Genomic DNA, 25,582 nt, shown 5'->3' with positions numbered 1-25,582 from the left:
GATGACAGAACAGCCAGGCCAAGCCAAGCTTTAGCAACTTTTATTTTCATGGGTGAGAGAATCCCTGCCACCAGGGGCAAGAAGAAGTGGGAGCTGAGGATCAGCTGTTAGGTTCTGTGCCTAAGACACGGGCTGCTGCCTGACGCCCACTCTCTATACAATCATTGACAGCAACCCCCTCATAGGAGGCCCCGGCCAGAGTCAAAGGCAGCTTCTGAGCAGCCAGGAATTGGGCAGCTGACTCTGAAAGGAAAGATAAAAGGAATATTACAGCTGGGGGTCTGTTTTCATGGCTCTTCTCAGCCCAGCTGCTTTCTCAACTTACCCAATTTTTGCCAGTGGCCTAATGTATACTGGGGGATAGAGTTCTGGGGAGAGAAAAAGGGATACAGGAAAAACATTATTATTGATATCCCAGGCCTGGGTGCTACGTTCCATGGGGTCACAAAGAGTCAGACACGACTTAGTAAATGAACAACAGGCCTGGATAGACAGTGACAAATGGATCAGTCCCTGCCTCCAAGGCATGCCTCTACTAGGTAGCTGAAGAGTGTTTACCTTGTGTTACCAACTCACCTTGTGTAGATGGACCAAGCAGTGACTTGGTGGCTCATTCAGTCCTAATTGAGTGGCAGCAGCTTTCTCTGCCTCCTGTTGGAGCAGTTCCTGAGATAAGACACAGCCCCTGGCTTCTAGTGTCTGTAACCAGGAACCTCCCAGCATCACCTAAGGAGGGAAGATAGCACTGACTAGCCTGGCCTTACTGCACTGGGGCAGAGAGGAGCCCTTTGGAAACCCCCACTAAGCACGGCTGCCTTCTCTCACCGTCAGTCTGAGGCCAGGCAGGCTCCCATCCTGCTCAGGGAAAGCAACGGAGTCATACACAATTCCCAGGATAACTGGATCTTCTGAGGAAGGCACCAAATGTCCAAATCCCTGGAGAAAACAGAGACTGGGTCAGGAGGGAAGTGTTCCAGTTAAGCCTGTGTCTGTCTCACCTCCTCTTCTGGGTCACACCTGGACAGGCAGACGAGCTCCTCGGTACTGCAGATTCACCACAGCCACAGACACAGCAGTGATGGTGCTCAGGGCACGGGCCAGAGGTGCAGCCTCAGCAGGGAGCAGCTTGCTGAGCACTGGAGGAGAGAGCAGCCTGCCTCAGGAGGCATTCCCAGTGCAGTTTTGGCCACCCTCCTTAGGATAAGACCCCCACAAGGATGAGCAGTTCAAGGGCATGGTATGGTCCCGTTGGCCCAGGAAGAAGCTAGGCTGCCTCACCCTGGCTGGGGAAGGGGAGGGTGGCTATCCCATTACCTGAAGCTGGAATGGCACTAATAATGTGGTCAGCCTCCAGGCTGCTGTCCTCTAGAGACACCTGAAAGGATGAAAACATTAAAAGACAGAAATCATGGGAATTTTGCCTCCGTTTCCTAGCACCCAAGTGGCAGGAGAGACTGGATGCTGACTCAGGATGAAGAGACTGTGTAGTCAGAACAAAAATCATCCCCCTGTTACTCCAGCAAGTGGGCCAGACAAAAGCCAGTGGGCCAATTTGAAATGTTTAGTGGAGCTGGGTGGTTCTTTCCCTTAGTTGGGAGCCACTTATATATAAGCACTACTTCTATCCACAGATCTGGATCAGATGGTCTTGGAGGAAGGTCCACAAATAAGGCCTAAGAACTTGGGGTAGCCCATATTTAAGCAGCTTCTAGGACAGAAGAAAAAGAGAAACTCCAGTCCTGGAGTTTAAACAAAGATGAAAACTCTAACACACACATTCATTACAGTCCAGGAGGCTAGCCTACCTTCCAGCGCCCTTCTGCCTGGAGACTGAGCCCACAGACTGGCTGGCCTTGGAGAACACTGACACCCCTACTAGTCAGGTGGGCGTTGAGGGCCTGGGGCAATGTCTCCAGCCCTCCACGGAGTGACCACTGGCTCCAGCGCTCAGCCCGAGCTTGGCGAATAAGTGCTGAGTCCAGCTGTGGGCCCCGGCCTGCAGAGAAGGAAGCAGAGAAGAATCATTAAAATAGCACTCCTTGCCTCCAGTCCCTCACTCTGGCAGTCCTTAATATCTTCAACCCTTGAACCAACTGCCCCCTCACCTGCCCCCAGCAGCAGCCCCAGTAATATGGAACGGTGGGTTTGCTCAGCTTGGAAGAGACTGGGAAAGCAGGACCTGATGCTGAGCTCACGGCTGTTGCCTGCAAACACTCCACGGCAGAGACTGTCCATGGCTAGAGACGCCACCTTAAGGGTGAGACTAGGATTAAGAGGCCAAGGAATAAACTGCACTAATTTCCACTGATCCCTGCTTGGCAGGGAATGGGGGCAGCATGGGTTTACTTGGAAAGCAGTCTGGCTACAACAGATGGATGGGAAGGAAGTGAAGGCATTCACCTCAACAGTGAGTTTGGGAGGCTACTGGGTATGAAGAGAAGAGGGCATTTTCAGAGGCTACAGAAGAGGCCCCAGTGGTAGGTTTGGGCCCCAGTGGTAGATTTGCAGCCGCTTTAGAAGGGGAGGGATCTGGGGGCTTCTGGGTGGTGTTACCTCAGGACCAAGGCGGCGCTGGGCAAAACTATGCACAGTCTCATCAGGGTCTTTGCCACGAGGGGTGGTCAAATCCCTCAGCCCAGCCCAGAACAGAGGCTTGGAGAAGGGAGGTGAAGGGCGGAGGAGCCCCCTGCATGGAGGAAGGCACAGTGAAAAGGGAGCTCTGGTTTGCCTCCCCAGCTCCAGGGGATCATCTCTATTCGTTTGGCCCCTTTTGCTGGGAGGGCTGACAGCTGACAGACTGGGAGATGAGGAAGTGGAAGGGATGTGAGGACAAGGGCAAAGGAGAAGGATGGCAGTAAGGAAGTGATAACATTACCTGATGCCAGAGGGCAAGGCATGCAGAGCACCACCTACATACAGGAACCTGTTCTGGGCAGCTGGATGGTCTCCCCGGACAGGCAACACTTCTGAGTCCAAGCCAAGCTCAGAAATCTGCTCTCCACACGTCCTCAAGAAGAGGATAGACTAAGGAAGGCATTGTCCACCAAATCCACTTGCTTCCCTTAACTCTATCCTCTAGTGAAGGCCCCTCCGCAATCCCTCCTAGGCATCGCACAAGCCGCTCACCAGGAGCAGGGTCCGGGCTCCCAGGGCTCCTGCCGGCCGAATTCCTCGAGGTCCAAGTTCAAAAATAGCACCATCTGGCCCGCGTACTGAGCGGATCCAGCCTCCCAGGCGCTCGCTGCCCTCCACCAAGACCACCTGAGGACGAGAGGGAGGCACTGCAGCCTACAGCCACAGCCGCGGCTGCATACGTGGTCAGGAGAAAAAGGGGGCGGCGCAGTCGCTCTTGCTGGAAATGGGAGAGAAGTATTAAAGGCGCTCCCTCTGGCAGCGTAGCGCACTCACCTTGGGGGGACAGGGGGCCCGGCTCAGGTAGTAACTGGCGGCCAAGCCGCTGATCCCTCCGCCCAGCACGACCACCGTCCGGCCCATGAAGAAACCTGCGGGTGAAGAGGCACTACGGCCAGGGTGACTGCAAGCAGCCTGCTCTGCAGAAAACCTGCGAGCTCCGCGTTCCACCCCCGGTCATTCGCTGTTTGCGGGGAAACCCAGAGCCGGCGGATGCGGTGGTGGAACTCTGAGGTCCCCTCCCAGGGCCTAGGACTCACCCACGAGGGGAACGAGAAAAATGAGGCGAAAGGAGTTAGCGATCTCAGCGCATCACCCCGCCGGCGATCCGGGGGGACAGGGGAGGCGGATAAGGGCCACACCCACGCTATCTGCTCGCGCAGGGCTCGGGGGCCCAACTGGACGCCGGTGTTCTGGAGCGCTTTCCCTCCCACCCCCATCCAGGCCTAGTGCTTTCAGCCCGCTGCCTCCGCCCCCAAGCTTTTTGGCTTCTCCGACTCTCCGTCCATTCTAGTCTCGCGGACGCTCCAGCCTGTAGAAGGCGGTTCTCTGAAGCTGGAGATTAACTGGTTCGATGCCGGGTTGTTGGAGAGAGCGGCCATATCCCGCACGGCTCTCCCTTCAGGGCTGGAGCGGCGAGAGCTGAATCCTGGTCAGCATTCCCCAGCTCGAGCTTCCCAGGCCCACCTAGGGTGAGAACCCTGGAGGGAGGCTCCCAGGAGCTTTGGTTGTAAGGAGAGTAGATAGGGGCACTGGAGGCTGGTCCGTGGGGAAGTGGCTCCATCAACAGCTCCTTGATGTTAGCAACAGCCTGGGCCTGTGGGAGCTAGGGCAGCTCGGCAGCGTACCGTGTTTATCCGCAGGGGTCCCTGGGTACCACGCTCTCGAGAGGCAGCCCCCTACGCAGGCAAAACTCGTGGACCCCCGTGCCTGCACTCTAGTTCCAGGCTTCCTTACAGCTTCACGAGTCTCAAGTTTGCCTTCCCTCTTCTCTTACCAGTGTAAACCTTGGCATCACCGTGTCCTGGTCCCACACCCCATCCCCACCCCCACGGCTCTGAGTGGGCCCCCATCTGTTCAGAGAGGGAACTGAGTCCCAGGAAGACTCCCCATTCGGCCTAGTTCTGTATCTCCACACCCTTAAAACACAAATACAAATAAGGTCTTTTTTTTTTTTTTAATAAATTTATTCACAAAAAAAGTGAGACTGTAGAGGGTCTGGGGGCTGTACACGGGCAGGGGCCTGTGGAGCTCTGTACATGGGACTGGGAGACAAGGGAGCCTCCAGGTGAAAGGGGATTTTTTAATAAAAAAAATAATGGGAGGTACAACCACCCCCTCCCCCCTCCCCGATTAAAAAGACACAAAAATAGACGTCTCTGAGGTAAATGGGGAGCCTGGGGGCTTAAGGGTGTTGAAAGGGTTTCACAGGTGCCAGGGCTTAAAAGGGATGTCACAGGCACCGGGGTGGCTCCTGCATCAGTTGGTAGAACAGCACGTAGCCCTCACTGGATGCCACCTGGTTTTCACTGACAGGGGAAACACTAGGAAGAAAGGACATGGGGAAAGAGGTGTGATCATCTCTGGGTATTCTACTTCCCCGCAAGATCAACCTCACAGCATCCTGGTAGTGATCAGGATACCAACCCTGCCCCCACCGCCCGGCACCGTGCTCTCCTGGGGCTTCGGATTTGGGAAAGATGTCAGGGCTGCTGTGGGGATAGGGCCGGAGGGGAGCAGCAGGCTCTTCTCACCGAGAGTCATTGTAGACGTGCCAGCCAGTCTGGCACCGGCACAGGGCTGTGTAGTGGCCGTAGTGGACGCTGCCCGAGTGGTTGCAAAGGGCGTACAGCTGATACACGGGGCTTCCTTCAGGGTTACAGACGACCAAATCCTATAGTCAGAGCTGTGCTCCGCTCCCACCCTTCCCTCCCCTGCATGGAGCTCCTCAGGACCTTTCCTGCCAGACTCACCGGCTTTGTCACTGGCGAAGTCCCCTAGGCTCAGTCGCTGCAGCGGGAAGTCTACACCTACTGAACTCTTCTTGATGGAGCCTCGGGAGGCAGAAAATCGATTAAGATCTAAGCTCTGGTTAAGGAGAATTTGGGAGGCAGAGGGCCTCTGAGAGGGACTGAGGAACTGAATGTTGTCCACCACCCCTCCCTGAACACATCTGGGGAGCATGATAGGGAAAGGTGGTGTGGCTGGTTTTTCCTAAGGCAAACTGAATTCCCAAATGTCCAGCTTCTGTAAACATGGAAAATGTGGAAAAAGAATGAATGGGAGAAATAATCTGAAGGTTAGGATACGGAGCACGAGAATGCGGGGGAATCTCTGTACTGTCAACTTTTTGGTACTTCGTGTTTTCTGCCGACATCGGTCACAAACCTAAACAAATGTCAAATAATGTTATAAGGTTAACGTGTTCCTCACCTCAGCTGCCTTTTCTGGCATCCTGACTCACAAATTCACTGTGCTCTGTATACATTGCTGCATCCTCTGGGCCGCTGCCCTTTGCCCTGGAAGCACCAGGACATACCTGAAACTCCTTTACAAACCCTGACACGTGTCATTCTTCATACTCAGGCACCATGCAACCCCTTTTACACATACGGAGCTCCCCCCCAGGTTTCCCACCCTTACTATATCCCTTGTGAACCCCCACATACTGGGGCATTCTCCGATTCTAGCTCTTCTTCCTTGGTGAAAAGGTTGAAACAATCTCGCAGAGACACCTTGCCCCCAGCAAATCCTTTCTGAGGGGAAAGGGGAGTGAAGGGTCAGCATGGTATGAATTTACTTTTCCAACTCTTCTCAAGTAATCCAAGCTTCATTTCTGCTCCAGAGACCCACAGGGATCCCTCCCACACTAGGGGTGGGAGGACTGCATCACAGAACTCATGTCCCATCCACCCCTGGAATCTTCTGGAATCCCACCTTGGGGATGGGCAGGGACAGGTCACAAAAAACCTCGAAGGTTGTGGAGCGATACCCACAGGCCTGGCACTTGAGACAACTTTTCAACTGGCCCACAAACAGGTCTAGATAGAAGCAAAAGGGCAGGAGAAACAGTCACTATGGGATGCCTAAGGTGCTTTCTTGGAATTCCACCCCCTTACTTGGCCTTTCTTTTCCCACCACCACCACTCCTCACAAACCCCTAACAGCTTTTCCACCCAATCCTGTTCCCATACCCCTCGATAGTATTGATTTTTTCTGCCAAGCCTGCACCGCCCCCACCCCCAGACACTTTCCCCCATCACTGTCTTACTCCATACCCACGATCTTCCCCCGTCCCACACACACACTCCCTCCATCACTGCCTTACTCCATATCCACGATCTTCCCCCGCCCCCACACACAGACTCCCCCCATCACTGCCTTACTCCATACCCACGATCTTGCTGTCCTCTCTTTCCAGGTAACGCTTCCACATTAGGTTGGCTCGATCGTCATCGCTACAACAGAGCAAGGAAAGTGGGAAGCATCCATGAGACAGCAGGAACGCTGGGCACCCCTAACACCACTGAAATGATCCACAAAGCCCTGTACCCCACCCCACCCCATACTCTACCCCCTCTGTGCCCCAGCTCCTTCTCTGAATTTCAAGAAAGAGTCAAAGGAGCCCTCCTTCAGAGGACTCTCTGGTGAGAGGAAAACAAAGGAATGTAGACAGGGGAAGAACATGCCGTCTGCTTCCACCTGGCTCCAAACCCCTTTTGTACCTTATAAATTAATTATCCCCTCCTCCGTCAATATGGTGACAGCCACGGCACTGTCTTCTGCTTCCATCTGCGCCCCTCAGCCTCCTCCTTCCTTCTTCTGCTTCTGCACTGCTTCACCAACCATTTTCTGAACTATATATTTCCTTGGACCCTACAGCCTCAACCGTGACTAACTCACTTCTATGAAGGATGAATGCTGCTGATAAACTACTGGGGAGAAGCGGGAGGGGGAGCAACCTTACCTTAACTCAGGTTCTTCTAGCAGAGCCCCTCCGAGGTGGGGTGGGGGTGGAGCAGGACTACTGGCCAGGATTGGTGGAGCCCGGCGGCCTCGGCGGTTGATTTCGAGGTGTAGCCGCTCCATGAGGAGCTTCAGAAACTCTTGGGCATCCTGCTGGCTGCAGCCAGACAAAAAGCATGGGCAACTGACTCCTCCCTAGTCCACAGTCACTAATCTCTGCCCAGACATCTGTCCCCACTTCCTGGATGAAGAGCATCTCAAGGCTCAGAATGAGGCTGCCAGGGCTCCCTACCCCCAGACAAGGCCAGAGAGAAATCCCATACCCTCCAGCTCTCCCACCTGTATCCAGAGAAGGAGGGGACGTATTTCTGGAAGACAGCTCGGAATCGAGTAGGATTCACAGCTTCACAGGAATCAGGGTGCCACAGGGCACCAATCACATCTGCAAAGGCTGTTAGGATGGGAGTGGGGAAGGGAAACTAAAGTTAATGACTACAAGAGGGAAGCAAGAGGCGGCTGAGAGGGTGGAAAACCACCTCTAGGAAATCAGACACAGGGAAAAACAGATACAACTGCCAGCTTGCAGGCTCGGGTTCACTGCCACTGGCAGATGAACCTACATGGGGTTAGGGAAAAGAGCACCTGAAAGGGGGGAGCAGGAGTTGTTGCCCTACCTTCAGTGAGCTCCTGGGCTCGGCCCCCTCCAGGCACCTCTTGACGGAAGTCCCTTCGCAGACAGAAGTCCCGAAGAGGCCGGGTGCTACTCAAACACTGTAGCACAGCATTTAGGAAGCACTGGGGAGCAGGAGAGAACCAAGAAGCCTTAGGAGAACTTCAGTGCTGTGCTTCTCTAAGTTTCCCTCCCCATGCCTGTCCCCAGCACCAGTCCACATTCCTGTTAGGAAGGATGCAAGAACAGCTCTCACCGTGTTCCCCAGATTTCGGAGGCCAACGTGACCAGAGCCCAGAAGCAGTGTGTGATGAGCCTGGAAGGTCAGTACAGTACAGTCAACAGGTTCCTGTATACCCTTAACTGGCACTTGAACCTTCCCACAGCATGCTGCCCACTGCCTTCCCCACCCCATCGTTCACCCCCAAACTCTACACTTTCTCCCTGAGTATCAGGGTCTCCCTACCTCACTGGCCATGAGCAGTAAGCCCATCACAGCTGAGTGTACCACGGTCTCAGCCATGGCTGTCCCATCTGTTCCCCACTTACTCCTCTGCCCAGCTAGCCGGCGATGCAACTCCTGGGGCAACTCCCCAAGCACTGGCATGGTTGCCCAGCTGCTCCCCACCCCCACCTTGCTACCCGCAAGGCCCCCTCCTGCACCCGTGGCCCCTTTCTACACCCTCTCCTGATGGCTCCAACTGCAATCAGCCTAGCTCACTTAGCTCAGGAAATGGGCAACCACATTAGCTCAGATGTTCTGAGCCCACCCCTCCTTGGCTCCAGAGATTAATTAAACCTAGGCAAGCATCCTAGGAGAGAAGGCACAGTAAGGGAAATTAAGGGCCTGGGGACCCAAATAATTCCAAATGGTTGAGTTAATTCCTTGGAGAATGAAATGGCAAACCATGCTGGGGAGTCACAGACAGGCCCAAAAAGGGTCTATGAGGCTCAAGGGTACTTAAGGGAGAAGAGAGTCCACACTACTAAAATGAAGGAGTGAAAAAGGAATTTTGAGGGAAAAGGAGAAAGGAAAGCCGTATGATGGCAAGAAAGCTGGAGGCATGGAGGAACGTGTGGGCATGGAAGGCCACGTGTGCCGGCGAATCCTCACCATCTTGTCATCGGAGTAGAAAGGTTCAGAGGGCCGGGCAGATATCACGTGGAAGGAGCCATGGGGAGTAGGGGGCTCTGTCCGTATGCTGAACAAAGTGGGTGGCCCAGGAAAGCCCCCGAGGCGGCGGAGAGAGGTGCTACGTCTCAAAGGGGGTGGCTCAGGCCGGAGAGCCAAGCGGCTCAGTGCAGCCCCCAGCTCTCCAGTGCCACGGTGCCCTCCCAAGGCAATCCCCATTGGACGCAAGTCCCCACTGCTCACAGACTTGGAACGGGCTAGGTTGGTCCTGGATGGGAGAGGCAGAGCCACAGTTGGAGGTGGTGAGCCAGGCAGGGGAACTCCATGATCTGCCCGAAGTGGGCCGCTGGGACGAGGGCCTGAGGTCCGTCCCCGTCCCAGCTCCAGTTTCTTGAGCCGTTCCTCAGGGGGACCTGGCCTAGGAGGCAGAGGTCGTAACATGGGATTTGGCCCAGGGCCTGGGTTTCGGCGTTCCTTGCTCCGGGCCCGGGGAGCAAATGGTAGCTTGGATCCCACTCGGGGCTGGATATTAAGAGGTGGCTCTCGGGTCCGTCCCAGGCGGTGCTCAGAAGCCTGGGGCATTGTGGACGCCACAGGCTGGACCTGAGAGAAGAAGACAGGGTCAACATTTGAACATGGAGGGAGGTGGGAACCTAGGCTACCATACCTGGCTATATGCATGGAGGGCAGGAACCGTATCTATCATATCAGTCATTGTATCCCCAATAGCTAACACAGTGTTTGGCACAAAGTAAACACTTAGTAACCATTGAGTAAATGAATGAATGAATGATAGCAGTCCAGAGCTTTGACTCTACATTCCTTACCCTCTTCCTGCAGAACACAGCTTTACTGGAGAGCCAATGAAAAGAAGTTACTATCGTCTGTCTTTATAATCTAAATGTTCATGAAGGTCCCCCATGAACCTAGTCAAGTGGGATGTGTTCTGGGTCATTTAGAACCTCTGGTCAAATAGGGGTGTGGATGCAAGTATAACAGCCCCAAAGATAGCATTCCATTCTCAAACCTCTGCCCCTCCGGGCTGCAAATGAAGCAGGTTAAAAGGGTGACTTGCGAATCACTCCCTCCCCCCCCCCCGCCTCTGAGCTCCAAAGTGATGTCGGGGCTTAGGGGCAGTGGCGAGCAGGGAGGACGAACAACTAATTCCCTGACCCTCAAGCTCTGCACCTCGCCCACCACAGCAGGTTTCAACCGGGTCCGCCCCCCTCGAGGGCAGAAAGGCCGAGGCTGCTGATTGGCTACGGGGTCCCGAGGCACATTCTCCACGATCCAAGGATGCTGGTCCCTCCAGCCCAGTTCTCTCAGGCCTGCCAGGTCCCCAGCGTCTTTGCCTTTGTGGAGGGCGATCTCTCGAGTCTGGAGCAGTCTTCCCTCGGAACCCCCCACGCCATACGCCCCGGACCGTACCTGTCCCCGAGTGAGGCGGAGGGGGAGGCCAACTGGGGTCAGGTCTCAGCTCAGGGCCACCCCCTACTACCCTCGCGCAGCGCCCCCGCGGGCCCGGCTGCAGCTTTAGCCGCAGCTATTGCCCAGCTCTCTCCCGCCGCAGGGGCCGCCGCCATCTTTGTTGGTCCCGCCCGGCCACCGGCCACCGGCTTCACCGTCTCTCAGAGCGCCTGCGCACCCACACTCAGAATCCACCCACCTGCATCCTCGGCGCTTGCGTGAACCCGCCCTCTTGGCTCCGCCGCTGACACCATGGAAACACGGCCAACTTTAGGACCGCCAGTTCCCAGCTCTGCCAAAATTTTTCTTTAAACCATCACTCCAAAGCAAGTCCCTAAAGTACAGAGTCCCATCGCCCCATCTCGTGGCCCTAGAGGATATAAACCTGACAATCGTTGTATGGCCCCCCCGGCTTGCAGCACAGACCTTCCCAGGGAGCAGGGATGCGAATGCAGGGTCCAGTCCACAGAAGAGAAGTATCCACATAGGGATTGGAAGCTCCTCGGAGGGCAGGGAATACTGGCCCTGCAAAACCAGTCCTCAGTCATCTTGCAGGCCGAAGCAGGAGGCTCCCTGCTCAAGCACATGAGCAGATTTCAGCAGCAGGGACAGCAGTCAGGATTTCCTTTCATTCTGGTCCAGATCAGAGCTTCCTCCATTTCCCCCTCCCCCCTGAACTAGGATGGTCGTACATGTGCCTTGGGTGGTAGCCTGCTGACCCGTAGGCTACTCACCCACTATTACAGCCACCAATGAGAGCCACAAGCCACCAAAGAAAGCAGCTTTTATTGATGAGTTATCTCCAGAAACCAGAAAGACTATGTATCCACTTTTGGTCACCCCCTATCCCTCTAGACCTCGCAGTGCTCCACCTAGGGAAGGGATAGAAATTGCCTCTTGGTTTTTCAAGGCTCTAGTTTTTCCTCTTCCTCTGTAGCCCAACTTCAGAAATCCAGTAGCAATGTTGTTTTTTCCAGCAGTGTCTGCTGCAGCTACTTAGTAACAATTATGGGTGAAAGGGTGTCAGGGGAAGCAGTTAGATGAGTAAGAAGAATGATGCACAGGAAAACAGGAACCGCAGCCTATCAAAGGTCCCTCTGTCCTGCCTCAGTGGCTTGATCCTTCATTGGCTGCATTTCTCTTTATGCTGAATCACTCCCTTCTGAATCAGATCGGGGATTTCCACTGCCAGCCATGGACCCAGCTGCAATACAAGGGAGACCCTGTGAGATTACTACCAGCCAGTCAATGCCTTGTATTCCACCAGAAGCTCCTTCCTAGAGATAGTCTAGGAGAACATACCCAAAGCAAAACACTATTATTCCATGTTTACTCTCACTTTTCTTATATCGCTCAGGACCAAACCCCTTCCCCTCTTATATACCAAATACTCCAAACTTACCCCCAGAGCCATGAGATGAGCTAGTCCAAACTTAGGCACATTCCTGGCCCACAAAGGCTTAAAGTGATCAGTCAGACATATTTTGCCACCCCTATGAGAGGAACAAGATCAGAAGGTGTTGACATGCAAGGTACTCCACAAAGCAAAGCAGATTCTTGAGAGCACAGGAAGACTGCTGGGGATCAGAACTGAGAACAAGGTCATCTAAGTGCTTTGCCCAGGCTTGGCAGAGGGAGATGTGGAATTTCTCTAGGTCTGCAGACTATGAGAAAATTTCTATCTTGGCAAGCTCTTCACCAAGGCCTTCTTTGACCTTTTCCCATCTCCTGTTCAGTCCTACCTGTACATCTTTGCTGTTTTTCCATCTAGTTCAGGTACTGCAATTTCTGGAGCAGTAGCGGGATATGTGATAGGAATCTGGAAGAATTACAAGGCTTTAATATGACAGAAGCAGAATAGAAAGGAACTAATCTAATCAGATATACACATTTCTTGGTTGAAATGAAAGGTTCTGCAAACTCCCCCAAGCAGCAGTTACACAGCAGGGTTCTGGACATGGAGATAAGTAATTAAAACCCATGCTTGTTTCAAACCTTATTAAGATTTTCCCTCCCATTTAAAAAGTTTTCTTTGGTCCCTCCAAGAAAGGTTAGCTTGTTAAGAATCACCTAATCCCTCGTCCTCTACTAACCTCCATTAACTACCACTCCATCATACTCACGTCAAACTCGATGTCAAACTCATATTTGAGGAGGTCATGGATGTACCAGCATTTTCCAAACCACCTATAACAGAAACCAAGCCTCAGTCCAATTTTCCCATTCTTCTAATACTCATATGACATCTTTTTGGCTTAGGTGACCAGCCTGGGAGACTCATAAGTTGGGAATTGGGGACTCTGGAGTTGTGGGATTGAAGACTAGAAGGGGGCAGGAAAGGCCTGAGAGTGGGTTCTGGGACACCGGAATGCTTAAGCTATATAAGATCCCCACCACCACACCTCCCAAGAGGGTCTGCCTACCGAGTCCCTTCCTTGTTGGACTCCAGTCGGAACCAGTCATTGTCCGCATTCTTGTTGTTCTCCACATACTAAAAGCAGAGAATGAGGTCTTTGAGGGGGGAATTGGGGCCAAGGGGAGTACGTCTTCCCTCAAAAGAAGTGTGATTACTTACTCTCTGTTTACCCAACTTTTCTGACATAAGTTGAAGTCAAAGCCATATTGGTAAGTAGGGGACTTGCGCAGAACAGAGAATAGAATGCTTGGGTTCTACTCAATTTAACAGGCACAAAACACTTTATGATGTTGCCTGGCTTTTCTTCTCACTTCCGACAATGTCAGCGACAACTCATTTTATGGCATATTCCTTCCCAAGACTTCATTTTGTCCTGATTTTGACTAGCACTCATATGCTGATAACTTCTAAATCTTTACCTTTAAACTAGAGCTTTTCTCAGAGCTTCAAAGTCTATATCCAAATGTATTTTGAAACTTCTACCTTCATTCCACAGGTACAATTCAAACTTGGCAGTGTGAGTTTCCCCCTAGTCCTTCAGACTTGTTTCTCCACCGCACCAATCTCCATTGGCAGTATTAGCGTGCAGTCACCCACGCTAAAAACCTGGAAATCATCCTTAAGCCTCCTTCTCCTTTACAAACCAATCTTTTATGATATTCTGCTGATTTTACCTTCTGAATATTCTTCAAGTCTGCCTCTCTTTACCATAACTGCTGAATTTATATCATCACTTTTCTTTTGCCTGGAATGACAGCCTCCAAACTTCAGCCTTAGCCCTGCCAATTCTGTTTTCCTCTCTCCTGCCAGTGATTGATCTAAAGCCAAATCTCATCATGTTAACATCCTCTGGTTAACATCCTTTAAAGGTATCTATCCCAATGCCTCCAAGATAGAATTCAAGAGTTCCAATCTATTTATTAAGTCTTATCTACCACTCCCTGACACACCCTGATGCTCTAACAACTCTGAACTACTTGTGTTTCTTCATATAGGTCATGTATTTCTAGCTTCCATAACTTTGCTCATGCTGTTCCTTTTGCCTTGAATGTTCTTCTCTTATGCTCGTTTTTTATAAGGCTAACTTATGTTTACCCTTTCAGTCTCAGCTCAAGCATTGCCTCTTCTAGAAAGCCTTCCCTGACCAGACCCAGGCTAGATTTAGCTATCTCACCTCCTGCTTCAAAACATCCTAGCAATTTCTCAGATTCCTTCTCCTTCTTTCTCCACCTTATGTATTATAATAATATGTTTCTGTCCATCGGTAGGCTCCACTTTATTCGGCTTTGGATGCCCCTCCTAGGTACTAGATGTACATTATTTTTTAAATTTATTTTTTAGTGAATACATGCATCAGGAAACCTTTGAAACAGAGACCACCGCAAGAAGTCAAATTCTTTCCACAGAACGGAGATTAGCTGAAAAAACGGTTCATTCCTAACTGAGCTGAGCTCCTCATCTCTCTGCAACTAATACCTACTTTAATTTTTCGATCTAACATGTATTCCTACCTTAGGACAAGTGAAAGAGCGGAGGGACTCAGGCCCGGACTTAGGGCTCTAAGAAATCCTTAAGACCACCTCCCCTACATCCAGGAGTGCAATCACCTGGGGCCAGAAGGACACGTCATTTTCCTGGGCCGCGTATCCCTAAAATTACTGCTGCTTTCAGGAAGAAAATCTGGCCCCACTGTAGTTCCTAACTTGAGTCTCTTCTGCCTCCTCCCCACCGCGGCTCCTTAAGTCCCCCAGCCCCGAAGTCATCCAGTATCTTTGAATTTGTAAGTTACACTTTAAAACCGGAAGTAGATTCCATACGGAGCCTATTCCGATGGACACCTGATTACCCGCAAACCTTTTACGACGCGGTTGACAGTAGAAGCACAACTGACCCGTATAAGAGACTGATATTCCTCCTTGAGTCTCTGCACCCACAACTCCCGATCTCGAGGTCCAGCGTTGGTCTTCAGCACCGGGATCTCAGACACGACTCGCCGGGTGGCCTCGTCCGCCATCTTAGACCAGGGCACAAGAGAAACACGGAAGTGGTATTACCTGTAGTTTACATTCAGGGCGCCTCCATCTTTACTATGGGAAGATGGGGAGTTGGCTGCCTTAAAACTTCGCTAACTACGATCTTTATTTTCTAGTAACGAAGACAAATTTGTCACCGGATCACCTGCTTGTGGGTGCAACGAGGAGAAAAGAATGGAAACGGATGACTATGTCCTGGATATGGCACCTATCATTTAACAGTAGATTGCTCAAAGGGTGACTTCCGCTCATGCTCAGAGACGTAATCTCAGAAAACCCTTCTGGGCACTTGAAGAATTGTTAGAATTTCAGGCAATTGTAGGCGCTCTTCTGGTTCCTGTCATCCTAAAATGCGCGAGTCACCTGTTTCAGCTTTGATTAAACTTCCTTAACTTCCTTGTTGTTAGGCTGAGGTAGCAAGGAGCCACTGCTGTAGTCTTCCATTCAGTTCAGTTCAGTTCAGTTCAGTCGCTCAGTCGTGTCCGACTCTTTGCGACCCCATGGACTGGAGCATGCCAGGCCTCACTGTCTATCACCAACTCCTGGAGCTTACTCAAACTCATGTCCATTAAGTTGGTGATGCCATCCAACCATCTCATCCTCTGTTGTCCCCTTCTCCTCCCGCTTTCGATCATTCCCAGCATCGGTCTTTTCAAATGAGTCAGTTTTTCGCAGCAGGTGGCCAAAGTATTGGAGTTTCAGCTTCAGCATCAGTCCTTCCAATGAATATTCAGGACTGATTTCCTTTAGGATGGACTAATTTGATCTCTTTGCAGAACAAGTTATTCCCAAGAGTCTTCTCCAACACCGCAGTTCAAAAGCATTTAAAGTCATCCATTAGGAAGGTATTAAACTCTTGAAAGTTACTGGAAACCATGGAGAATCAAAGTATATACAGTCTCAGCCCGAAAGAGTTAACACAATTGAATTAGAGAATTCTTAATAAATGCCAAAGTTGTTGAAAGGCCGCTAGAAAACTTGCCTTCGTCTAGCCTAGTCATTTTGGGGTCTGGAATTAACAAATCTAGGAGGGAATCAAGTCTCTTATCTCCAGTGCATGGCACACAGTAGGTACCCAGTAGTCCTTTTTCAGAATTTTGTATCTTCCAGTTGGTTTTTAAACAGAAGCACATTATTTTTGGCCTTAACTTACATGTCTTGTTTGCAGCGTTAATCATTGCAACTTTTAGCTGTAATTTTGGATCCAATCCTATTAATCATGAAATTCTATAGTTTATCTACAAATTTAATTTCTTATGGCTGAAGCCTCCAGTACAATGCTGAGCGCAGACACCCTTGTCTTGTTCTGATTTCAGGGAGGAAAGCATTGTCTTTGTTTTTTAAGTATGCTATTCTCTATAGGCTTTTCACGGGTGCTCTTTATCAGGTTAAGGAAGTTCCCTTCTCTCCCTAGTGCTGAAGGTTTTTATCATGAATGGGAGTGTTCCCCCCCCACCCCGAATGCTTTTTCTTTATTCACTGAGATGATGATGTAATTTTTATCTTTTATTAGCATGCAATATGTTTCTTTCTTTAAAATATTGGATATTGGATAAGGCTAAGGCAAAGCTTTGTAGTATCTCACTAGAGTTTTCTCTCCTGGAGAAATAAATATTTATTCCATTTTGAGTGTGGGCTTTGTGGTTTGGTGGAGAGCAGTGATTTGCAATGAGGCATGCAATTTGATTGTCATAAGAATTTGGAGAAGGAGGAGAAATAGGGAAATGTAGGTCAAATTGGATGCACAGTGTTATAAAAAGAATACATTCTGAGGATTTAATGTACAGCTGGCTCAGCGGTAAATCCACCTTCAATGCAGGAGACTCAGGTTTAATCCCTGGGTCAGGAAGATGCCCTGGAGAAGGAAATGGCAATCCACTCCAGTATTCTTGCTCGGGAAATCCCATGGATAGAAGAGCCTAGTGGCTACAGTCCACGGGGTCACAAGAGTTGGATACCACTTAGTGACTAAACCACCACCACCACCACCACCACCACCACACGGTGACCACAGATGGGCTTTCTCTAGTTGCAGTGTGTGGGTAAGCAGGAGCTACTTTTTGTTGTGGTGCATGGGCTTCTCACTGGTGGCGTCTCCTGTGGAGCACAGGCTCTAGGTGCACGGGCTTCAGAAATTGCAGTATGTCAGCTCAGTAGTTGTGGCACATGGACTTCAGCTGCTCCATGGCACGTGGAATCTTCCCACACCAGGAACTGAACCCATGTCCCATGCATTTCAGGCAGATTCTCATCCACTGTACCAGCAGGGAAGTCCAATCTTACGCATTCTTAACCACACATGTGTTGACTATGTGAAGTGATGGATATGGATATTGATTTTGCTAATCATTCGTATATGTGCTCGCGCGTGCATGTGTATTCGCCAAATGCATATGACATATACATGCAGATGTAGATCAAGCCATGATTTTAAAAATATATATTTGTCAATTATTCCTGAGTAAAGTAGGGGAGGGCCAGACTTTGGTGAGTTACTCTATCTCTGTGAGCTGCATGTCCTCACCTATGAAAGGATAGTAGTGTTTATAGGGTGATTTTGACTATATATGCGAGCTTTTCATTTTTATTTTACTTATGTTTATTTGGTTGTGTCAGATCTTAGCATGGCACGTGGGATCTTTGTTGCATCACACGCGATCTTTCGTTGTATTACATAGACTGTCTAGCTGTGGCATGAGTGTGGTGTCTCTTCATGCATTCACATAATAGACTTTCAGGATGAAATTCACGTTAACTATATGGCAGTGATTTTCAAACTTTTTGTAATACTAGAGCTAGTTTAACAAGCAAACTCTCACTTGGAATCTCAAAATACAAAAATGATCAATGCAGAAATGTTCTTGTTCAAGTGCAGTCAGAGACCTCTAGCCTTAGAATACTTCCCCTATGGTAATGATTTATCACACTTTATTGTTTAATTGTTGTGAAAGACTGGAAACTCACAGTAAAGACTGTGTATCAATCTTGTTTATACAATAATAGTGTGGTGCCTGGCACAAGCTAAGTGCTCAACCAGTATTTTTAAAATAAAAGAATTTCTTGATGAGTTAGGTAAGCATCAGAAAAGCTGTCTCCCTAAATCTGTATCTTATTTTAAAAAAATGACAACTCACTTTATTAGACCACTTTGTAAAGCAGAGCTCATAATGCATGATAAAAAGCTGTCTCTATTGTAAGCATAGTTGTATTTCTGTAAAGTATATTTATTTTAGAGAAATGTTTCATTTAAAATTTTCAATTTAGCTTATTTTAGTTAAAGTATTTCTTACAAGAGATCAGAAGGTAAGATTGAGAAGACTGAAAAAAGAGTGTGTAGGCCTGAGCTTCATCTTTTTTCCAAAGGAAGAGCTCATTCATGCACAATTCGTGCATTTATGGAGTTCTTACTACATTCAGGCATTGGAAATACAGTAGTGCATAAGGCAGGCAGAGTACTTGCCCTGAAGGAAATTTTCCTAAAACAGCTATAAAAAGGAATTGGACAGAAATGACTGGAAATTTCAATTCTGGGAAGTGTACTGACATCAGACCATGGTTTTGATGGGATAGTACTGTTGGGTACACGAGGGTGCCCCTGAAAGTAGTTGAAAATCCCATGGTCAGTCATCGTGGAGAAAGGTAGGCCTTGGGATGAAACGAGAAATACTGTATTAGGGAAATAAACTTTGGACTAGGGGAGGAATTTAAGTTTTTCCTCATTCTGATTTTAAAGGGGTTAGTCTGGACTGTAATATTCTCAGAGAATATAGCTCAGAATGGTGAGGAGAGGGAACCACCCTATAGAGGATCAGTATAGATGGGTAACCAGTTCGGAAAACTTTTTCCCTTTTGTTATTGCCTTTAATTATTCTGGAGACTTCAGCAAAGAATTCTTATAACACTGAGAGAACTTGGTGGAGAGAATGATTAAAAAAAAATTATACAATGCTTATAATGTGCTAGGCAGTGTCCTAAATGTTAAAAAAAAAATTAGATCCTTTAATTCTGGCAACAATCTTAATATAGTTACTTCATTAGCTTCATTTACATTTGAAAAAACTGAAGAACCCAACTGAAGTTGGGCTCAATAAAAGAAAGCCCTATATCACACAGCCACTAAATGGTAGAATTGGCATTCAGTCCCAAGCACAGTCTGGCTCTAGAGATCACATCCATACCCATCTTTCTACCATTTCTGGGCCAACGTGAAATTAGTAGCAGTGATCTGAGAGGTCAGAGTTGGTATTCGAGGGCTATTCATTGCCCTTAAAGGGCAGACAGTTATCAAAACACAAAGAGAGACTGCAGAAACAAACAGTAGAGCTGCAGAAACATAAATGGGACAACCAGCCGCCTCCCTGGAATGGGCTGAAGTGTGCACAGGACTCTCTGAGGTGTTAATATCACCCCTAGAGATTACAGAACTATGGACTTTGAGTTCAAAGGAAGATCTTGGCAAGGGTTGGGGTGTCAGAGGATTTGGTTAATAAAGATGAAAATACATATTCTTTGGGGAGGAGAAATTAATAAGTAGTCAGTTACCATAAAATAAATCTCTGTTCTGGACATGTTCACAGTATAGTCCAAGCACATACGCCTGAGAGAATCAGGAAGGCTGATAGCACCTGAACTGGACCCCTTAGGGTGAGCATATTGACTGTGCAGAGAAGGAGAGAGCAGGGCAAATGGGGCATTCTAGGCAGAAAGAGGAGCATCTGTAAGTCAGCAAGTCATGAGGGAATAAAGTAGTATATTAAAGGACAGCAAATATCCAGATCATTGTTTATAAGAGAAGACGGAAGAAAGCGCCTAGCAGGACTTAATTATATGCAATATGCTATATAGAAAGATTTATAAAATAAGCATAAAATCACAAAACAAAATTATACACAGACGTAGCTTCAAAATACTTACAAATACAGGCACCTGCTCAAAATTCAAAAGATAAAAAATGCTATAGAGTGCAGTGTAAGTCTGTAATGTAATGTGAATGTGAGTGTCCCTCTAATCCCATTCCTTGGCTACTTAGTCCTCATCCCCAGGGCTCTCCTCTCCAACTAGCTCTCTGTATATCCTTCCAGATATAGTCTATGCACTTATACATATACACACATATACCTTCTTTGAAAACTCTTTATATGCTGCTGCTGCTAAGTCGCTTCAGTCGTGTCTGACTCTGTGCGACCCCATAGACGGCAGCCCACCAGGCTGCCCCGTCCCCGGGATTCTCCAGGCAAGAACACTGGAGTGGGTTGCCATTTCCTTCTCCAATGCATGAAAGTGAAAAGTGAAAATGAAGTCGCTCAGTCTTGTCCAACTCCCAGCGACCCCATGGACTGCAGCCCACCAGGCTCCTCTGTCCATGGGATTTTCCAGGCAAGAGTACTGGAGTGGGGTGCCATTGCCTTCTCCGAACTCTATATAAGTCATAGTATACTGTTCAAATTTCTGCTTTTTTTTCATTGAGTAAATATCTTGGAGACTGTTCTATATTAATACATAATTAAACAACCTCATTCTTTCCCCTCCCACTCTTTCTTCTTCTTTGGTAGATGCATCCCATTTTATGGATCTACGTAATTTTTTCAGCAAGACGCTCAGGAGGTATATTTAAATTGTCTTTTGCTATTTATTACAAACAGTACTGCAGTTAATAGCTTTGTCTACTCATCACTTTGTACACATGTAATAAATACCCAGATATAGTACTGTTGCCTCAAAAGATTTGTGCTTTTTTAAATTTGTTAAATATTGCCTCTATAAAAGGCAATTTGTTAAAAATTGTCCCCTATAAAAATTAAACCAATTTATATTACTATTAGCAATATATGAAATTACAAGTTTCCCCTCCTTAAAAAAAAAAATCAGTGTTAACAACAGAGTTCTTTTTGCCAATTTCATGACTGAAGTAGAATCTCAAGACAATTTTAGAGTCTATTTCTCATTCTGAGTAAGGTCCAATATTTTTTCATAGGTTCAGGATTCATTTGTGTTTCATTTTCTATAAATTCTTATATCCTTTGCTCCTTTAAAATTGTCATTTGTTTTTTCTTACTGATTTTATGAGTTTTTAAAAAATATATTAAAGAGATTAGTCATTTGTGATGTTATAAATATTTTTCTCAGTTTGTCTTATTTCTTGTTCATAGTATTTCTAACCATGTGGAAATACTTTTTTTCCACAGTCTTTTTTTGCTTAAAATTTCTGGTATTGAGTCACCACAACAGTCTATATTACTTTTTAAAAATTATCCCATGTTTTCCTCTAGTACTGTTTCTCTTAAAATGAAAATGGCTTTGTTTGTGCTAGCTTATTTAAACAATACAGAAAAATAAAATTAACTCGAAATCCTACCCCATATTAAAAAAAAAACTGCTATCATTTTAAGTACACATCCTTCTAGACATCTCTATGCACACATTTTTCTTCTACTTTGTTTGGTTTTAATTTACTATTATAATAGGTTCTTAAGACGGATGCAAAGCTTTTGAACTTTCATTTCTCTTTTTTCCTAATATGTTCATTTAAGACTATACATTTCCCTATAAGCATAGCTTTAGTCACATCCACATTTTGTATGTAGTATTTTTATTATCATTCAGTTCAAGTTATTTTCTAACTCCAATTGTGATTTTTTGGGGGGAGGTTACTTGGTCCGTCTAGTCAAGGCTATGGTTTTTCCAGTGGTCATGTATGAATGTGAGAGTTGGATTGTGAAGAAAGCTGAGCGTCGAAGAATTGATGCTTTTGAACTGTGGTGTTGGAGAAGACTCTTGAGAGTCCCTTGGACTGCAAGGAGATCCAACCAGTCCATCCTAAAGGAGATCAGCCCTGGGATTTCTTTGGAGGGAATGATGCTAAAGCTGAAACTCCAGTACTTTGGCCACCTCATGTGAAGAGCTGACTCATTGGAAAAGACTCTGATGCTGGGAGGGATTGGGGGCAGGAGGAGAAGGGGACGAAAGAGGATGAGATGGCTGGATGGCATCGCTGACTCGATGGATGTGAGTCTGAGTGAACTCCTGGAGTTGGTGATGGACAGGGAGGCCTGGCGTGCTGCAATTCATGGGGTTGCAGAGTCAGACATGACAGAATGACTGAATTGAACTGAACTGAACTACTTAGAAGTAGTGTATTTCATAACTTCTAGTTACCTTTTTGTTACTGATCTGTATCTTAACTGCAAGTCAAGAAACGTACTTTGTATCACTTCAGAACTTTGAAATTTGTTGAGATTTGCCTTACTGCAGTAGGCTGCAGTCCATGGGGTCACCAAGAGTTGGACACGACTTGGTGAGTTCACTTTCACTTTTCACTTTCCTGCATTGGAGAAGGAAATGGCAACCCACTCTGGTGCTCTTGCCTGGAGAACCCCAGGGACGGGGGAGCCTGGTGGGCTGCCGTGTATGGGGTCGCACAGAGTCGGACACGACTGAAGTGACTTAGCAGCAGCAGCAGCAGTATAAGGTAGGGCTTCCCAGGTGACTCAGTGGTAAAGAATCCGCCGGCCAATGCAGGAGCCCCAGATGTGGGCTTGATCCCTGGGTTGGAAAGATCCCCTGGAAGAGAAAATGGCAACCCATTCCAGTATTCTCACTGGGATAATTCCATAGACAGAGGAGTTTTGCAGGCTACAGTCCATGAGGTTGCAAAGAGTTGGACATGACTGAGCATACACTATTTGGTCAATTTTCAAAATGTCCCAAGTGTGCTTGAAAAAATCTGTAATTTGCAGTTCTGGAGTATAGTGGCTCTATACATATATTTATACTTGTTGAGTTAAATTTGCTACTCATGTTATTTTTTATTGGTTCTGAAGGAGGTTTACTCTATCAGTGAATAAGAGCAGTGTATTAAATCTCCTGTTATGATAGTGAATTTGTCTATTTTTTCCTTGTAGTTCTGTCGCTATATATAATTTCAAGTTAATTTCATACTTAAATGCAACTTTAAACTTTCCAGGTAAACTAGATTTACTCAAGTGAAGTGTTCTTATTTCTAGTAATGCTTTTGCTTTCAAGCCTATTACATCTGTCATATAATTTCCTTTTGGTTTATTTTTCCACAATATATCTTTTCCCATTCTTTTACTTTCAACCTTTTCTGTATCACTATGTTTTAGTTTCTAGTATCTTATATTAATTATGATAGGCTATTAATGCATGTGGAATTAATTTTAAATGGTATGTATAATATTTCCAATGATCTAAAGTGAAACATTTATCAATACAAAATTTTCTTATGTATTTGGGTCTGTCACTGGACCTTCCACTTGTTTTCCTCCGTTGGCTTATTCACAGGGCATTAACCCACTGTCCTAACTATTGTAGCTTTACAATACATGTTAATATTTGGGTTAACTTTTAGTCATTACTTATCTTTTTCAGAATTTCCCTTTCATTTTTTCCTTATTTTTCCATGTGAATTAAAATTAGTTTAAAAATCTTGCTTATATTTTTATCTAGATGTTAAATTTATAGATAACTTGGGAAATTGACATCATTACATATTCTCGTTCTCTGAGAACATGATGTTACTTTCCATTTGACCAAGTTTTCTTTTATGTGGGTAGCATTCTAAAATTTCATTCATACTAGGAATTTCTTGGCAGTACAGTTGGAAGGACTCTGCACTTTCACTGCCAAGGGCACAGGTTCAACTCCTGATTGGGGAACTAAGATCCTGCAAGCCTTGAAATGTGGGGGAAAGAAAATTTCATTTATGCAGATCTTGCCCCTTCTTTTTAGTTATTCCTAGGCATTTTATCTGATTTGTTGCGTCTTTTAAAAATTATGTTTATTGTTTATATATAAAGGATATTTATTTCTGCATGACAGTTCCTCTCCCAGTCCCTTTACTAACTTCTATTACTTGCAATAATTTTAAAGTTGATTTTCATGATTATATCTATATATATAATAAGCTATAATCTGCAATACTGATAATTACATTATTATTTTGGCTATATAAAAATGTTTATAATTAGCTAGTTTGGGAGAAAACATGAAGAAATGAGGTAAAATGAGTTAGGAAAATTCTTTTTGTTAGTTATAATTTCACTGATGACTAGCTAAAATGATAACAGGATTCTCAGCATTTTAAATGAGTTCAGGGCCTGGACACATGGTATTCTAGAATTCAGAAATATTTTGTAAGTGAAATTGTTTTCCGCAAAGGTGGTCTGAAGAACTCACAATACGGTAAATGTCCACATTTTCAAAGAGGGAAATTCTAGATGGTGAATTCTGGAAACTAAACAATTAAGATTATTGATTCTTTTACAATTATAGAACAGTTATTAAAGATTATTTTATAAACGAGAAAAGAAAGCAGTGACCCCCAGATGCCAACAGCGGTTCACCACGATGTGATTCAGTCGCCCAAGGTGTTGGCTCTTCCTTGCCTTTGGGCCCCGAGCATGTATGCTCTCATTCTAGTCTTCTGCTAGCACACTGGCTCCTTTGGGCTCTTTGGGTCTCAGCTTCTGCGTTACCTCCTCAAAGAGAGCTTTCCCTGATCATTCCTGTTCTGTCACAGCATTCTGTTCTTTTCCTTCATAGCACCTATCTCAGTTTAAAATGTTATACTTTCTATTTTCTTTCCTTAGGCAGTCCATCCATGTAAACAATAAACTCCATGAAGACATGGACCATGTCTGTTTATTCACCGCTGTGTATCCTACCCTATATGCCTATAACAGCACTTGACATTAGTAAATGCTTAATGTACATATATTAAGAAAATGACTGGATGACTTTCCTTGTCAGTGTTACTAGACTAGCAGACTAGAGGAACATCACAGAGACACCATATATTGATTTCAGGGAAAACAAACAAACAAACAAACAAACAACTAACAGTTTCCTGATGTGTTCTTTCAAAAAATAGTGAATTTGCTAGAATACAGAAATACTTTCATTTGACTGAACAACAACTGCTGCTGCTGCTGCTAAGTCACTTCAGGCGTGTCTGACTCTGTGTGATCCCATAGATGGCAGCCCACCAGGCTCCCCTGTCCCTGGGATTCTCCAGGCAAGAACACTGGAGTGGGTTGCCATTTCCTTCTCCAATGCATGAAAGTGAAAAGTGAAAGTGAATTCGCTCAGTCGCGTCCGACTCTTAGTGACCCCATGGACTGCAGCCTACCAGGCTCCTCTGTCCATGGGATTTTCCAGGCAAGAGTACTGGAGTGGGTTGCCATTGCCTTCTCCAAACAACAACTAAAAAGAGAATTAAATCTCTAATTAACTGGAGGGGTTGGTAGGACAGGGCTGTTTTTTTGTCACGGCCTGCCTGTAGGATAACCAGTGACTTGGAAAAAGTCATCCCTGTGGGAGCAGCAGAGAGCATTAACAAAGAATCTCCTGAATTTCTGAAAACTGGTGAAAACTGTTACATATAAATATTAGGTAACATTTATCTAGTGTTTACAATGAGTGAGGCCCTGTGTTGACAGCTCACATATATTATTTAATATAATTTGTAA

The 25,582-nt window shown here is 46.8% G+C and overlaps 3 protein-coding genes across 21 annotated transcripts; all 3 read right to left on the bottom strand.

The window, feature by feature from the left end:
- Positions 1-24: 24 nt before the first annotated feature.
- PPOX (protoporphyrinogen oxidase) lies at positions 25-4,037 on the bottom strand. Of its 12 annotated transcripts, none has more exons than XM_069546612.1 (13): positions 3,672-4,037; positions 3,409-3,503; positions 3,127-3,261; positions 2,876-3,024; positions 2,554-2,686; positions 2,106-2,250; positions 1,806-1,996; positions 1,315-1,375; positions 1,018-1,136; positions 826-936; positions 577-726; positions 326-368; positions 25-243 (listed from the first exon to the last, which is right to left on the bottom strand). In XM_069546612.1, exons 2-13 carry the CDS (start codon positions 3,493-3,495, stop codon positions 101-103), a joined length of 1,467 nt encoding a protein of 488 aa, XP_069402713.1. In that variant the 5' UTR covers positions 3,496-3,503; positions 3,672-4,037; the 3' UTR covers positions 25-100. The 12 variants fall into 12 exon arrangements, with proteins under 12 accessions (XP_069402713.1, XP_069402737.1, XP_069402748.1 ...); XM_069546636.1 differs by having other exon boundaries at positions 2,876-2,991; XM_069546647.1 differs by having other exon boundaries at positions 2,876-2,991; positions 3,409-3,520; positions 3,672-3,949.
- A 539-nt stretch (positions 4,038-4,576) lies between these two features.
- On the bottom strand, positions 4,577-10,855 carry USP21 (ubiquitin specific peptidase 21). Of its 8 annotated transcripts, none has more exons than XM_069546559.1 (13): positions 10,608-10,853; positions 9,162-9,782; positions 8,304-8,363; positions 8,052-8,172; positions 7,717-7,828; positions 7,379-7,534; positions 6,805-6,869; positions 6,349-6,452; positions 6,081-6,167; positions 5,721-5,799; positions 5,385-5,492; positions 5,166-5,280; positions 4,577-4,955 (listed from the first exon to the last, which is right to left on the bottom strand). In XM_069546559.1, exons 2-13 carry the CDS (start codon positions 9,759-9,761, stop codon positions 4,865-4,867), a joined length of 1,698 nt encoding a protein of 565 aa, XP_069402660.1. In that variant the 5' UTR covers positions 9,762-9,782; positions 10,608-10,853; the 3' UTR covers positions 4,577-4,864. The 8 variants fall into 8 exon arrangements, with proteins under 8 accessions (XP_069402660.1, XP_069402691.1, XP_069402669.1 ...); XM_069546590.1 differs by having other exon boundaries at positions 9,423-9,782; positions 10,608-10,838; XM_069546568.1 differs by lacking the exon at positions 6,081-6,167 and having other exon boundaries at positions 10,608-10,855.
- Positions 10,856-11,413: 558 nt separating this feature from the next.
- On the bottom strand, positions 11,414-15,960 carry UFC1 (ubiquitin-fold modifier conjugating enzyme 1). The gene is made up of 6 exons (XM_069546760.1): positions 14,954-15,960; positions 13,070-13,137; positions 12,770-12,833; positions 12,389-12,465; positions 12,049-12,139; positions 11,414-11,850 (listed from the first exon to the last, which is right to left on the bottom strand). The coding sequence occupies exons 1-6, from the start codon at positions 15,074-15,076 to the stop codon at positions 11,770-11,772; spliced, it is 504 nt and encodes a 167-aa protein (XP_069402861.1). The 5' UTR covers positions 15,077-15,960; the 3' UTR covers positions 11,414-11,769.
- Positions 15,961-25,582: the final 9,622 nt, after the last annotated feature.

This window comes from Ovis canadensis, chromosome 1 (genome assembly GCF_042477335.2).
Source record: "Ovis canadensis isolate MfBH-ARS-UI-01 breed Bighorn chromosome 1, ARS-UI_OviCan_v2, whole genome shotgun sequence".
NCBI lineage: Eukaryota > Metazoa > Chordata > Mammalia > Artiodactyla > Bovidae > Ovis > Ovis canadensis.
This window is presented reverse-complemented; position numbering and strand designations above follow the sequence as displayed.

What these genes read in the sequence shown, in the direction of transcription:
- USP21 (XM_069546549.1), bottom strand. Translation starts at nt 9,860, where the DNA reads ATGCATATAGCCAGGTATGGTAGCCTAGGTTCCCACCTCCCTCCATGT. An exon ending in CCCTCCTTCTCTGGATACAG is followed by an intron (nt 7,535 to 7,716) that starts GTGGGAGAGCTG and finishes GTCTGGCTGCAG; the next exon opens with CCAGCAGGATGCCCAAGAGT. An exon ending in CTAGAAGAACCTGAGTTAAG is followed by an intron (nt 6,870 to 7,378) that starts GTAAGGTTGCTC and finishes GCTCTGTTGTAG; the next exon opens with CGATGACGATCGAGCCAACC.
- PPOX (XM_069546612.1), bottom strand. Translation starts at nt 3,495, where the DNA reads ATGGGCCGGACGGTGGTCGTGCTGGGCGGAGGGATCAGCGGCTTGGCC. An exon ending in GAGCCCGGACCCTGCTCCTG is followed by an intron (nt 3,025 to 3,126) that starts GTGAGCGGCTTG and finishes TGCCTTCCTTAG; the next exon opens with TCTATCCTCTTCTTGAGGAC. An exon ending in GCTTGGTCCATCTACACAAG is followed by an intron (nt 369 to 576) that starts GTGAGTTGGTAA and finishes TTCTCTCCCCAG; the next exon opens with AACTCTATCCCCCAGTATAC.
- UFC1 (XM_069546760.1), bottom strand. Translation starts at nt 15,076, where the DNA reads ATGGCGGACGAGGCCACCCGGCGAGTCGTGTCTGAGATCCCGGTGCTG. An exon ending in AATATCAGTCTCTTATACGG is followed by an intron (nt 13,138 to 14,953) that starts GTCAGTTGTGCT and finishes CTCTGCTTTTAG; the next exon opens with TATGTGGAGAACAACAAGAA. An exon ending in AGTTTGACATCGAGTTTGAC is followed by an intron (nt 12,466 to 12,769) that starts GTGAGTATGATG and finishes TAATTCTTCCAG; the next exon opens with ATTCCTATCACATATCCCGC.